Source organism: Podarcis vaucheri (genome assembly GCF_965113315.1).
Source record: "Podarcis vaucheri genome assembly, chromosome: 10".
NCBI lineage: Eukaryota > Metazoa > Chordata > Lepidosauria > Squamata > Lacertidae > Podarcis > Podarcis vaucheri.
Window position 1 is genome coordinate 43436336 of NC_138748.1, and position 13450 is coordinate 43449785.

The following is a 13450-nucleotide window of genomic DNA, read 5'->3' on the forward strand; positions in this document are numbered from 1 at the left end:
CTGTGATGAAATTAAATCCAGCTACCAGTCCAGTTGCATTGTGTATATCAAATGGAAGTGCACCATCTTGTGCGGCACCTCAGGCTGCAACATGTCTTGGCCTGACCTGCAGTGAGCATTTTTCTAATGCTGGACTACATCACTTATCACCCCTGTCTGTTGGCTGTGCCGTCTGAGGCTGGAGTTGGCATTTGACAGCACCAGACAGGAGGGTTACAGGACTGGGTGAACCAAAATGTTCAGTGGGAAGGGGAGAGATTGTTCAGTTTCAGTCTAATTCAAATATCCTTCATTGGTATGATGACATACAAACATTATCAGCATTTAATGGAGTAAAGTAGGAGGTACAGAATAGGTGTATATTTTTTCAAAGCTATGGTTCTTACTGGAGAAGTAAGCACTGCTGAATATAATGGGTTTTTCTTCCAAATAAACATGCATAGATACCACCAGGCTATACAATATTTCTTGCTTCATTTGTCAGAGGCAGGAAGCTGCCTTATATCCAATCAGACTATGTGTCCATCTAGCTCAGTATTATCCACACTGCCTGGCAGCTCTCCAGGGCTTTAGTCTGAAATCTTTCTCAGCCCTAACTGAAGATAGCAGAGTAGAATCAAATATAATTACCAACCCTTGTCTCTATATTCACATTCACTAATTGGTGGTGAAAGGTGCTAACCACCCACTCACACCATTAGTGAGGCTTAAGGGTGGGAAATATGGAATTTTCCCACCTTCAGCACATCCTTAGGGGCGGGGAGCATTTCTGTCTCCATAAATGATTATGTGTATGGAAGAAAGCTTGTTGGTAGTTATTGCAGATTAATTAACTCAGATTACAAGGGGCAAAGTCTTCAGTATAAAAGCTTGATCTCTCATGCAGCCTAAGCCTATGTAGGTTTACTCGGAAGTAAGTAAAGGGGGTCCAATCTATTTAAAATTTCCTTGGTTTGTTCTCAGGAGGGTTCTCTGAAGGGTTGAATACAAGTTGTTGCCTGTCACAGAATGAAGAGGGGAAATTCATTAAAACGTACCAAAATAAATAAATAAATATCCGTGGCAAATGACGGAGTTTCTTTACGGGAGGCGTTTCCAAAGCATCTGAAACAATAATATAACGCGCCCGGCGCAGAACGGGTTAATTTAAAACCAGTGTTTGGGAAAGTAGTTCCAGCCTGCCCTCCTTCCCCTCCCCTTCCTTGTCCTTTGCAGGACGCGTCACCCTGGGTGTGGAAGGGAATATCCATGCGCAGGGTTGCTAAGGGTGAAACTTTTCATTTACTTTGCTCACTTTGGGCCAGGGAGAGGGTGGCTTCAGGTTCCCTGCGCAGGGAGGGAAGGAAGGAAGTAGGGGGCGCCCCAGTCAACATCCCCCCACCCCGCTTCTGTTTGGGCCTGTAGAAGGGGGAGAAGTTATCTAAAACAGCATCCATTTAATTTTTTTATATAAAAAAAATCGAACGCCCACCACCATATCAGCACTTTGTGAGAGAGGAACTCCCAAGAAACACCCTGGAAAGAAAAAGAAGCCACCAAACCATCTCACCTGGTGCTGAAAAAAAGAAGTAAGTGATGGCTTATTGCTAGAATTGAGGGGTGATGAGGGCAAAGGAAGAGGAACGATTTCCATAGTCACACAATTTAAATATTTTCTTGAACGATGTTTTTCTTCCGCACGCCGGCATTTATCTCGTTGGGGTTTTGCTTGCGCCTCGTATATTCCTTTAAGGAACGAATTAATCGCATTGTGCTAATAAGATTTTCAGAAGCCGCCAGTCTTCCAACTCCGCTCCTGGTTCTCTCAAGGAGAGAAGGGCTGGCTTCTACTCAAATCATCGTAGGCAGATCTGCTCTGCCCCTTTAACAGAAAGGAGGAAAAAAATGAATCCCTGCCTTAGTCTTAATAGCGCTGTGTCTCTTACACGGCACTCTCCTCTCCCCCCCCCCCCACTCCAAAAGATATTAATGTTTTTCATTTCGTGGTGAAGGGAGGTTGAAAGTCATTTGGGTTGAACGATTGAAAAATGTCCCCGGTTCACCATTTTGTTTCTACTCATTTTACCGGAGTGGATTAAAAACAAACCACAACAGCCACCCCAGATCCCTCAGGTAATTCGCGATGATCGAGTCCTTGGACCACCTATCGTGCAAAAAACCCTCCTCTCTGCCTTCCTCCCGGGTTCGGGTGAATTAGGGGAGAAAATTTCGATTCTTTTTAAGAATGTAAACGGTGGTGGAGGTAACAACAACAACAAGAAGACCGACAGGGCTGGACCGAAAGGGGTGGCCGTGGGGGATCTTTGGGACCCGAGCGAGCGAGAAAGAAGATGGTTTCTGTTTCGCTCGATCCGGATCAATACTCCAAAGCTCGGCTTTTGTCAGGAAAAAAGATGGTTCCAGCCCGTTTTGTGCTCGAACTTTCTTTCCCCCTCCCTCCTCGGAATAGAGCCCCGGGGGCCTCTTTAGGATTTCTTATGTCACAAACGCAGACCTCTAAACCAAAGCAAATACAGATATATTTATATTATAGTGTGGAGTAAAGGGGGGGGGGAGAGAAATCCAGCCTCCCGCAGCCCCACAGCTTAAGTGGGATGATGAACTTGTTCTCCTTCCCGCAGTGATTTAATAATGGGATGGAGGCGGGGAGGCTCAGGAAAACAAAACGGCAGCACTGGGCTCGGTTTTGGGAGCAGCTTTCGGTGTGGGAAGGGCCTTTGGCCGTCTCATTCATCGTGACAGCCACCCTGTGAGGTAAATTAGGCCCAGGGATCTGCCTCGGAGGGCCCTGCAGGTGCGGGCCTGGGGCGACTTGGAGCCCAAAGCCACATTTTTGCACTGCCCTCGAATTTAATTTTGGGGTGTCACCTCCGCGCCCCCCATTATTGAGAAGGGGGATTTCGGGAGGGAAGGCTCTCGGCTATGGGGCGGGGGCGCCTGTGACCCAGAAGCTTGGGCGGCCCTGAAGGGAGAGCCCAGAGCCTGGAGGTAAAGGTCAGGGCCAGATCACCTTCACTCGGCCTACGCTTCTCCCCGGCCTCCGCCCATATTGGGTGGGGGGGGGGCTCCCTGTAGGAAGAGGAGGCTGCAAGCGGTTCTTTGGTGCGTGCATCCCTCGGGGAGGGGAGGCGGAGGCCGGCTGCTGGCTGAGGAGGGAACAAGGGGAAGCGGCCTTTCCTCCTCCTCGCCCCCCCCCTCAGTGCGGGCCGCATCTCCCGGCTTGGTGCCTTGGCTGTCAGTTTCAAGGCGCACTTGAACTAGCGGGGGATTTACTTTCGAGTATTGCAAGGACGCCTGGCCAAGTCTCCGTTTCGTAGGCCTAGCAGCTCTGCCTGTGTGTGTTGGTGTGTCTTTTTTTTGGGGGGGGGGTGTTGTCTACTTCTGAGCTACCCAGCAGGAGCAGATGTGAGTTGCAACCGTAACAATAAGCCCTGATTGAAATTTCCTCCGCTTAATCCATCTCCCGCCCCGCAAGCCGCCTCCCCGCGCGGGGGAGAAAGAGGCCGAGAAATTAGTTATTCCACATAGAAATCCAACAATGGAAGATGGCATGTTGAGGCCGGGGGGGTGGAGGGGGGGAGAAGCGTTGAGCAATCGAGCACAGAGAGCGCATGCGCCTTGGAAAATTTTGTGCCGTGCTCCACTGAGCAGGCGCTCGCTGTCTGGGCCAGCTTTGGCGCAAAGCATATTGAGAAGGGTAGTTAAAAGGCAAAGTAGGTCACTCGCCCAGGCGCTGCATCTTGTGTAGGAGAGAAGCAGGGCTCGCTACGTAGTACAACTCCCGGGACACTCCAGTCGAGGCAGAGCGGGGGGGAGGGGGGCAGCCTTAATGGGTGTTGAGGCTTCCTTGGCTGGGTCATTCATCCGTGGACCTTGGCACAGGCGATTATTGAAGTTGTGGGGCAGGAGGCGGGCGGAGAGCAGGTCCCCGTGCGGGACGGTAATGCCAGTTTTGCGTTCGCGAGGAGGCCTGGGAGGGAGGTGCCCTGTGCAAATAACGCCCACAGACGCAGGAGGTTTTGGCAGGAGAAGAGGGAGTGGGTTGTGCAATCGTGGATCGAGAACGTGTCTTCCTCGGGCTTGCCCCTCCCCAGGCACCGTCGATTTGTATTGCATCTGTACTTAATTCAGATTATCCTCTGAAATTGGGTGCATTGGTGAGGTGGGGTCAACTGAATCAAAGGTTGCTCTTTTGCTTGGGTGTGGCTTGCAATCCCCCCCAATAATTGCCGTATTTTGTGTAAGGGTCAGAAACCTAGCTAACAAGGTCATTATTTAAAGTATTTACTCAATATGACTGGACCACTGTAGAATTTCCTCATGTGCAAGTGATGGACCTTGACAATGCCTGTATTACTGAGACATTATGCCCTAATGCCAGAGATTGTTCTTGCATCGAAACATAGGCAAATCTCGTGTAGCTCATTATTCCACATTGTGTCATGTACTTGTAATTGTCTCGTGCAAAATAAATTGCTACTTGCCTCTGACATTTTCAGAACCATAGTCCTGAGGTAACGTGCACCTTTATTGATGAAGTTCTACAGAGAAAACAAGGGATTCCGTATTGACTGTTATGCTTTGCCACCTGCAGTCGTCCCCTGTGTAGGTTGCCATATTAACAGCCTAGGGATTACTGAATCCTGATGGATATAAAGCTTATTTTGTTGACATGTAAGCTAGATTTATATTCCTTGGTGGACCTTTTTTCTAAAATAATTTAGACTGTTGTGCTAAATTATGTGGGTCAGCTAGTGTTTGATTATTGTTATTTGTATAGATGCTATAACACAAACGTTTAATTTATCATTGTAGTGATAAATGCAGCACGGTATATCCAAAGATATAGATTAGATATCTGTAGTTTTTCGTACTATCTTTGAAGACTGACAATCATCAAAGTTCTGCTTGAAGAAAAGTAATACATTCCTTTCATTTCCCTGAGAGAAAAAGAGCCAGATGGACAAGAGAACTCCTGTCAGAGACAGTCTTTCCATTCTCCAGCTGTAGATGCCTGTCTTAAAGAGCACCCCTCAATCAGGGTATTTAGGTCTGAAGGTTGCAATCCTTTGTACACTTAACTGCAAGTATGTCCCTTTCAACTTGGTGGTATTTACTCCTGTGCATAATTACTCTGAAGTGAGCTGTAACTTAATATTCTGACCAAGGCATCCAGCATGTACATAAGCAAAAACAGTTTATTTCCTGAAAACATACTTGTGTCCCTTTAGAAAGAAAGAAATACAATCAGATCTGAATTATAGTAGCTAGTTTCCAAAATGTGGCATCCTTATAGAAATATTAGGTCTCTTAATGCCAGTCATGTATTACCCTCTCAAGTTTGCTAAGCTTTTAGTACAGCAGACTGAAACTTTGCTATATGTGGAATAAACGCAGAAGTAAGCCTATTTGTTTACTGAGGGTGGTGTGGGTTGAACTTTCACATGAGCTTCTGTTCCAAGCTGATTGTGTGATTTATGGTAGGGGTTCCCAAACTGAATATCATTCAGGTGTTCCACAGCATGCTGGTGAAGGAATTCTATAGAATCCTATGAAATTCAAATTGTAGTACAACAAAATAACAATATAAGAAAAGAAGAAGCAATAAAAATACAGTTAAAAATCATACAGTATTTAGCACAGTGCATTCTGTTGTGAACTGCCCTGTGATCTTTGGATAAATGGCAGTATGCAAATGTAATAATAAAATTAAAAATAATTATAATTGCTGCAAGAGGCATAAACAGAATTTAGGGGTTTGCCAAGACCCGCAGGGGCTCTGTAGGGGGAGAAATTTGAGGATCATTGCTTTTAACAATAGTTCTTTAGCCAGAAATCCATTGGAAGGCTCCATCTTAAAGAGTTTGTTTGACTGCCTAGCTTGAAAATGTTCTGCTTCTAGTTGACCTTTCAGAAATTTGCCTTACTCAAATTTCTCCTGTGGCAATTTCCATTTTAAGAAGCACATTCAAAGAGCTGTGATAAAACTTCTCACGGTTTAGTAACTCCTGAAAAACAAGCTCCCAAGGTCTTGGGCTGTGCTGTTAGCGGTCAGGCCATGGTCAACTATATAAGACTGCATTCAGAGGAATTTTTTTAGAGAGCTCTTCTGTTATTTGCTGCAACTTGATAATACAGCAGGCATAGAATCGGCAGGTTTCTGTGGACATACTTAATGCAGAGTTTAGTTTTTTAACGCTTTAGTGAAACACAATAACACAAAGTCCTGCTGGTTCAAACCAAAGACCCATCAAATCCAGTTTGTTTCCTACAGTGGCCAACCAGATGCTTATGGGAACAAATACAGCATAAGCCCAATAGTCTGCTCTTGTTCCCCAGCAACTTTCAGATGCATGTTGCTTCTGATCCTGGAGAACAGCATACAGCCATCATGACTAGTAGCCATTGATGGGGCGGCTTTCCATGAATCTGTCTACTCTCTTAAATATTGGTAGTGGCCAGTGTTTGAAATTTGCCAGGTGCATTTTGCAGCTGGCTATCAGCCACTTGCAGCCAGGTGAAGATGCCCGGGCGCCAGGATGGTGCCTGCCATCTTCATCTGGAGATGCATGCCTGGGAATCCTTGGGTCTTGAATGTTTTCACACACTTGCAACACATCCTGTAGATTTCTATCCGTTATATTTTATTTGCACAATCAAAATGAATTTCAGGAACCAAACAATCATTTTGAAAAATACAACTTTCAAGCTGTTTGGCCCCAAAATGGCAACCAGGCATTCTTTTTGGCGAATGCAACCCTGGTTTTAAGGAATCACCACCTACATCTTCAATCACCACCTACATCAATCAATTTTCTACATCTTCTGGTAGAAAATTCAGTATATTACCTGTGTACAGTTTGTACAGTCATTGTGTGCTAATTCCTTCTTTCACACAATTTTGTCTAATTCCAGCTGTTCATACACCAGGGCAGTTTCAAACATTGTAGGCAGATAAGCTGACAAAAATGTTCAGAAATGGCACGTAAGATGGAAACTTATCCAGTAGCTTCCTTGGTTGTTCCTAATGCTGTAGTTAGAGCTCTCTTTGTTCCTTCTTCAGGATAAGCTAGGATTTCTTCTTAGCTCCAAACACCACACCAGAAAAAGCAGTTTGACATATATGCCAGAAGTTTGGAGTGTATCCTTTGCCCTTGCTTTTTTTAGTAGGCACTTGTTATAGGTGATCCTAAAGAAGCAAAAAGCTAGTGTCTATCCTGCTAAGCTGCCAAGATAATACATACAGCTTTCTTTTTAAATATCCTTCATTTTCTGTTATTTTTTTCTGGGGCATTTAGAGTTGTATTTAATAGAATGAGTGATGATTGGAGGTCTCCTAGAATGTTAGTAAAAAAAAACTGGGGGATAAAGAAGAAAAGTTGGTGTTTGCGAACCTAAGTCAGTCTTCCATAATCTGTTGTCCTTCAGGTGTTTTGGGCTTCATCACTGGCCAGTGGTCAGGGATGATGGGAGTTGTACACCAAAACATTAGAGGTCCGCCCGTTGGGAAAGCCTGACCTAAAGTTCTCTTCCAGGCCACATAGTACTAACCTTCCTGAGTCTTCCTGATGAACGTATGCCTTGTTTTTATATCACTTGGGATCAGAAGCTACTGCTAGTTCCATCCAGGATTATCTTCTGTTTATCTGAGTTGACCTTCTGAAGCTATTTGCAGAAGAAACACCTTTTCAGCTTTTTGTTATATATTTAATATTACAGTGTCAAGGATCGCTGGTGTTACCACAATGGGATGAATCACCACTAAACTAGTTTCTGCCTTTTGAAATGTATTGATCTGCTTTGCACCAGTGTCTTAAAATGAAACTTTGACTCATTAAGACAGTAGCAACTACATGAAAGCTCTGCTAGTGGTGCTATCAATGGCATTGTCCAGATAGCAACACCTCTCTTTAGTGGCACCCCAGTTATGAAAATCCTTCCCATTGGAGGTGCAGTTGGTCTCCTTAGCAATTTAAAAAATACATATTTATTTATTGAGGCTTTTGAAGGAAGTTCAGGCACTCCAAGGGTGTATATTTTGCTGGTTTGATTTACTTTATAACATTTAACTTAATGTGATTTTTTAAAGGATCTATCAAATTTTTTATTGTGTAGTTTTACAGCTGTTTATGTTGTATATCACCTTGCAATTTTTGGCTGGTGAGTGGTCTAGAGATAAACTAATAAATAATAATGTTTGACAGCTTACAAAGAACCAGAGAAATGTGTATGTGTTAAACGCATAAAGGGATATTCTTCTTTACAGTCGTCAAGGTGCACATGCACTTTGCACAGTCTTTTATTTATTATTGCCAGTTAAGATGTTGAATTCTCAGGAATCGGTTTCTGCAACTAAAAGTATAACTATTGTGCTGCAACAGTATTAAAGATACAATATTTCCACCTTACATTTCATTTCTCTTTGTCTTTTTCAGAATTGTTTGGAGCCAAAATCCGTCTATGTTTGTGTCCGCTGTCTATTTTTAATATACTGCCCTACCTTGCTTGCTGTGAAGGGAGTATGCATCTGGAGATCAAAGTTGCTCTGAACTTCATCATCTCATATCTGTACAACAAGCTTCCACGGAGGCGGGCCGACTTGTTTGGTGAAGAGCTAGAGCGGCTGCTGAAGAAAAAATATGAAGGCCATTGGTACCCAGAGAAGCCCCTGAAGGGTTCTGGCTACCGCTGTGTTCACATTGGGGAGACGGTGGACCCCGTAGTCGAGATGGCAGCCAAGCGAAGTGGGCTGGCTGTAGAGGATGTGCGGGCCAATGTTCCTGAAGAACTGAGTGTCTGGATTGACCCATTTGAGGTCTCCTACCAGATTGGTGAGAAAGGGTCTGTCAAGGTCCTATATCTAGATGACAGTGAGGGCTGCAGTGCAGCCGAGTTGGACAAGGAGATCAAGAGCAGCTTCAATCCTGACGCTCAGGTGTTTGTCCCCATTGGCAGCCAGGACAACTCCTTGTCCAATTCTCCATCCCCATCGTTTGGCCAGTCACCCAGCCCCACGTTCATCCCTCGCTCTGCCCAGCCCATTACCTTCACCACTGCCACTTTTGCTGCCACTAAGTTTGGCTCAACCAAGATGAAGAAAGGCGGAGGAGCTGGAGCAGCCACCAGTGGCACAGGGGTTCCACCACAGCAGCAGCAGCGCCTGGCCAGGTCACCCACCAATGGCCTGCTGAAGCACAAAGGTCTCTCCCTGTCTATGCATTCTCTGAACTTCATCGGGGGCAGTTCGGCCCCTCAATCTCAGCTCTCCCCCAATGCCAAGGAGTTTGTTTACAATGGTGGATCGCCAGGAGCTAGCAGCCTCTTCTTTGATGGTGTAGCCACCGAAAACCAGGCCGGCGGCATGCCTCCTGCATCCCAATTCAGTGCCAGTGGCGGCGGCGGCAATTTTGACATGGCTCAGGTCTTTGGAGGCAGCACCAACAGCCTCTTTCTGGAGAAGACACCCTTCGTGGAAGGACTCAGCTACAATCTGAACGCCATGCAGTATCCCAGCCAGTCGTTCCAGCCAGTGGTTTTGGCCAACTGACCACCTTGAGAGTATTCTGGGGAAAATAACTTCCAAAAAAAGAGAAAAAATAATTAGAAATATTTGAAATCTTATAAATATAGCTTCTTGGAAAGAGACAAATCCTGATTCGTTGTGTCATGCCAGGAAGCGCTGCTGAAGCACTGATTATTTTTTTAAACTTGTTTCCTGTGCTCTTTCCTATCCGTTGTTGTACACTTAATGAGGAAGGTTATTGTTCCAGCCCAGCAGTGGTGGGAGCCAGAGCCACTTTATATTATGTCCCATGCTGCTTCTTGGAACTGGTTCTCAAATATTCTTACTGCAAGGATGGCATTTTTCAGGGTACTGTCATGTCCCTCGCAGCCAGATACCTTGATTCCCCCCCCTCCCTGTTTTGGAGTGATGGGGGATGATTTAGACGGCTTCTGGATGTGTGAAGTCTCAAGCACTTCCTAGGGTAGGCCTGGGCTTCTCAATGTGTGATGAGAGGCCCAGACAGTGGAGCAAATGTATTCATTTCTCATAACTCAGTTTTTGTATTCCTATTACAAAATGGGAGTAGAACAAAGTTCTCAGCTTCTGTTTCTTCCTGCGCTAACTGGTGATGGCAAGGCCTTAGCCCCTCTAGCTTCAGGGGAATGCTGGAAGGGGCAGCATTGTAGCATCTGGGACAGGTTTTTCCCCCCTACAGTTTTCCATTGTAAGCACCTCCTCTCCCCTTAGCCCCCTTAAGAGTCTGGAGTTAGATGTACTCTTTTGGGAAGCTTAGATCCCGTGTCAGCTGCTAATGCTATGATGTATAAATAGGACTCTAGATGCAAACACTTCTGACTTGTGAGAAAAATTGATCCATGTATATTGCACTCTTTCAAGGGTAGGAGTGAGAGCTGGCCTTCCAGGGTTTTTTTTGTGCCTGAGCAGCCCCCATTGATGTTCCTCTGGACCAATTGCCTTGGTTTATGGGGTTCTGAGCTCTTCTGTTGACAGCCGAGCATTTGGTTACTAATTCTCATGGAAAGAATGGTTTCCTGCTCTTGACTATGATAGCACTACTTTTTGGCAGGGAAGAGGGAGTTACAGTGCAGACTGCTTTCTGGATGAATAGCATGAGGGTTTGCACTTTGAATCTCATGTCTCTTAAGACTTCTGACCAAAAACCTTATGATTTTTCATTTGAAAGGAAGCAGGCATTCCTGTACGGAAGAGCGCCCCACATATCAGGTCCAGTCTGGACTTGTTCCATTTCGAGACTCTGCATGAGGAATGAAGTGGGCTTGCTGTAGAATGTTGCTCAACATGTGGTGAGAAGAAAGTGTTCTCTGATAAGAATGTAGAGTCTCTCCTTCCTTATTGTTGCTATTGAACTAGGAATCCTAATGGTATTCCCTGCATCTCCCTTTTCTGTCATGAGAGGACAGCGTGGAAGACAGGGACAGTAGTGGCCTTCAAGAGTGAGTTTTTCTTTTCTTTTGGCAGATGATTGGCAAACCTTTCCCCATCTATGCCTTGTGAGATAATTACGGAGTCCAAAAGTTTACTTCTCTATGGCGGTAAGGAGTGAGAGAGCGCTTCAGGGGAGATAACATAGATGTGGCTGTGGATTACATACTCTAGGCATATTCTCTCTACCATCACTATCTGCTCCCCACCCCCAAACAGCATGGTTTGGAGCGTGTATAAAGTGTTGCTTTTGCACCTTCTCTGGCAAAGTCATATTGAATAAATAAGCTACAATTCTAGAGCTCTCCAGTGACTTGACCTGGAGACTTGCGTTTCCACTTAAGCTAAACTGAGGATTCCCTGTAGGACTGTATATGAGCCTTAACTGCTACAAGCATCTGTCCTCCTGTGAAGGATGCCTAACTCTGATGCACTAGAGATCATTTGGTGAAATTGATGGGAAATGTCTCCTGCCCAGGCCACAGTGATGTGGCTTATGCATGAGATCTTCTCTAGGTATCCCCAAGTTGAGCCCCTTTTTGTTTCTTTGTACCCCTTCTTACCCCTGCCTCTTTGCTGGGCTGAGGAAAAGGACACTAAAAAAGAAAATACTTATTTGCATTCTGCCTGTTTTCTGTGAGCCACTAAGGGGTTGAGGAGGGAAGATACTATTGGGCAGTAATGTGATGGGTGAAGTTTCATGAAGCTAGAAGTCCTAAACCTGAACAAGACACGTTAGACCTCTTCAGTAAACACGTTTGTTTGTCTTTCCCCCACCCCCACTCCCAACATTACCACTGCCACCCACTTCTTTCCCCTCAACATGTACTGTAGACTGCCATGCTTTTACACTGGACTTCCTCCCTAGGAGAGCTGCTGGCTCCCTATCTGCCCAGCATAATCTCCGCCGAGAACTTCCACATGCAGCAGAAAGCTGCCCTGAGCCACTGCCTTGGGTGGGGTTATGTACCCTTCTCAGGCTTAAGTATATTAAAGGGAGGGAGAGAACCTCACTAGCACCTGCAACATGTGATGTTTCACACTGCTTTATCCTGTTAACTGCTTTTTGAAAAGAAGTCTGCGTTCATAAGGAGAAAAAGGGGAAGGACCAACCTCTGTATTTCCTAAAGGAACACATACCGTGCTTCAGAAGCATTTCCAGTGCTGGCGACAATGAAACTCACGGCCTCTTTTTGGTCTTGTTGTCTCAAGAGTTAGACGTTCAGCTTCAATTTTATTTTTAAAACCTGCACTAATTTACCTGGTTTCTTAGGAAGAAAAAGAGATTTTTTTTAACTTTTATTTTTATGGGTTTGTGTTAATTTTTTTGTTGTCCGTTTATATTGAATAATTTGCTACATTTGTAAAATGTAAGAGGTATATATAATATATGTATATTTCTAACGTAAAAAAAATTGAACTTTTTTCTTTTCAAGATTTTTTCTTAGAGGAGAGAGAAAAAAATATTTTTTCAGGAAAATTTTAAAAAAGCAGCAGTGAAAGCTCCTTTTCTCCCCTCGCTTCCCTCCTTCCTGACCCTTTTTGAAGAGCGAATCAGCAACGTGTGATCTTGGAGTATGGATGGACACAAAGAGGACAGAATTATGTATGTTTTTTAATGCAGAGGTCCATGCTGTTCTTGTTTGGTTTTTTGGTTCTTACATGCAGGGGGCCATTGAGTAGGGATCCAGAGGGGGTTTTCATTATTTTTCTTTCTTTTTTCTCTAGCGAAGGAGGAATACAATCAGAGTTTTGTATTCAGAATGTTGTGCAATATTTTGGAACAGGACATTGGCATGTCTAGAGATTTAGTTAAAAAAAAACAAAGGTTGATCAAATCTGTACAGTTTCTATTGTTCCAGATTTTTTTAAGTTTGTATTAAAAGCATGATATATAATAGCCTCTTGTCCCTGTTGTTTGTGCAAGGGCACTAAGGGTTTGTAAGGGTGGGAAATAGATTTTGGGGGGATTGGGAGGGACATTTCTCCAGATGGGTGCAGTAGTGTAAAGCCAGAAAGTAAATGTCCTGAAGACAGGCTCAGCTCTTTTGAGACATCCCCAGGGTGAGTGAGGAGCTCGCTGCAGAAACAGCACAGACCGGACGTGACTGATACCTGCTGAAAGCCACCTGGATGACAACTGGAAATGTTGCAACAATGAAATCTCCCAAAGTATGGTTGGAAGCCACTGAATGCCGTATATAAAGCAGAAAATGCTGTTTAGCACCATGATCTTTTCCTGGCTATTACATCTTTAATTGGACTACGTTTCTACCACAATGTTTCTATGTGGAAGTAAATTTGACTGAATTCAATGAGATTTGACTTAACATTTGTGTATTAGAAGTAAGTCAGGGGTGTATGAGGCAACACCTATCTTAAAGGATACCAACATTTTCTAAAATTTCTGCCTTATATAAGAAACCCCTTAAGTGTATTGGTTATTCCAAATGCTATTGGTAAATGCAATTGGAGGGGTTT

General features: G+C 44.5%; 1 protein-coding gene across 3 annotated transcripts; it reads left to right on the top strand.

Moving 5' to 3' along the window:
• Positions 1-1276: 1276 nt before the first annotated feature.
• Positions 1277-12869, top strand: TOB2 (transducer of ERBB2, 2). Of its 3 annotated transcripts, none has more exons than XM_082240895.1 (2): positions 1277-1568; positions 8436-12869. In XM_082240895.1, the coding sequence occupies exon 2, from the start codon at positions 8522-8524 to the stop codon at positions 9545-9547; it is 1026 nt and encodes a 341-aa protein (XP_082097021.1). In that variant the 5' UTR covers positions 1277-1568; positions 8436-8521; the 3' UTR covers positions 9548-12869. The 3 variants fall into 3 exon arrangements, with proteins under 3 accessions (XP_082097021.1, XP_082097023.1, XP_082097022.1); XM_082240897.1 differs by lacking the exon at positions 1277-1568 and adding an exon at positions 2094-2112; XM_082240896.1 differs by lacking the exon at positions 1277-1568 and adding an exon at positions 2736-2754.
• Positions 12870-13450: the final 581 nt, after the last annotated feature.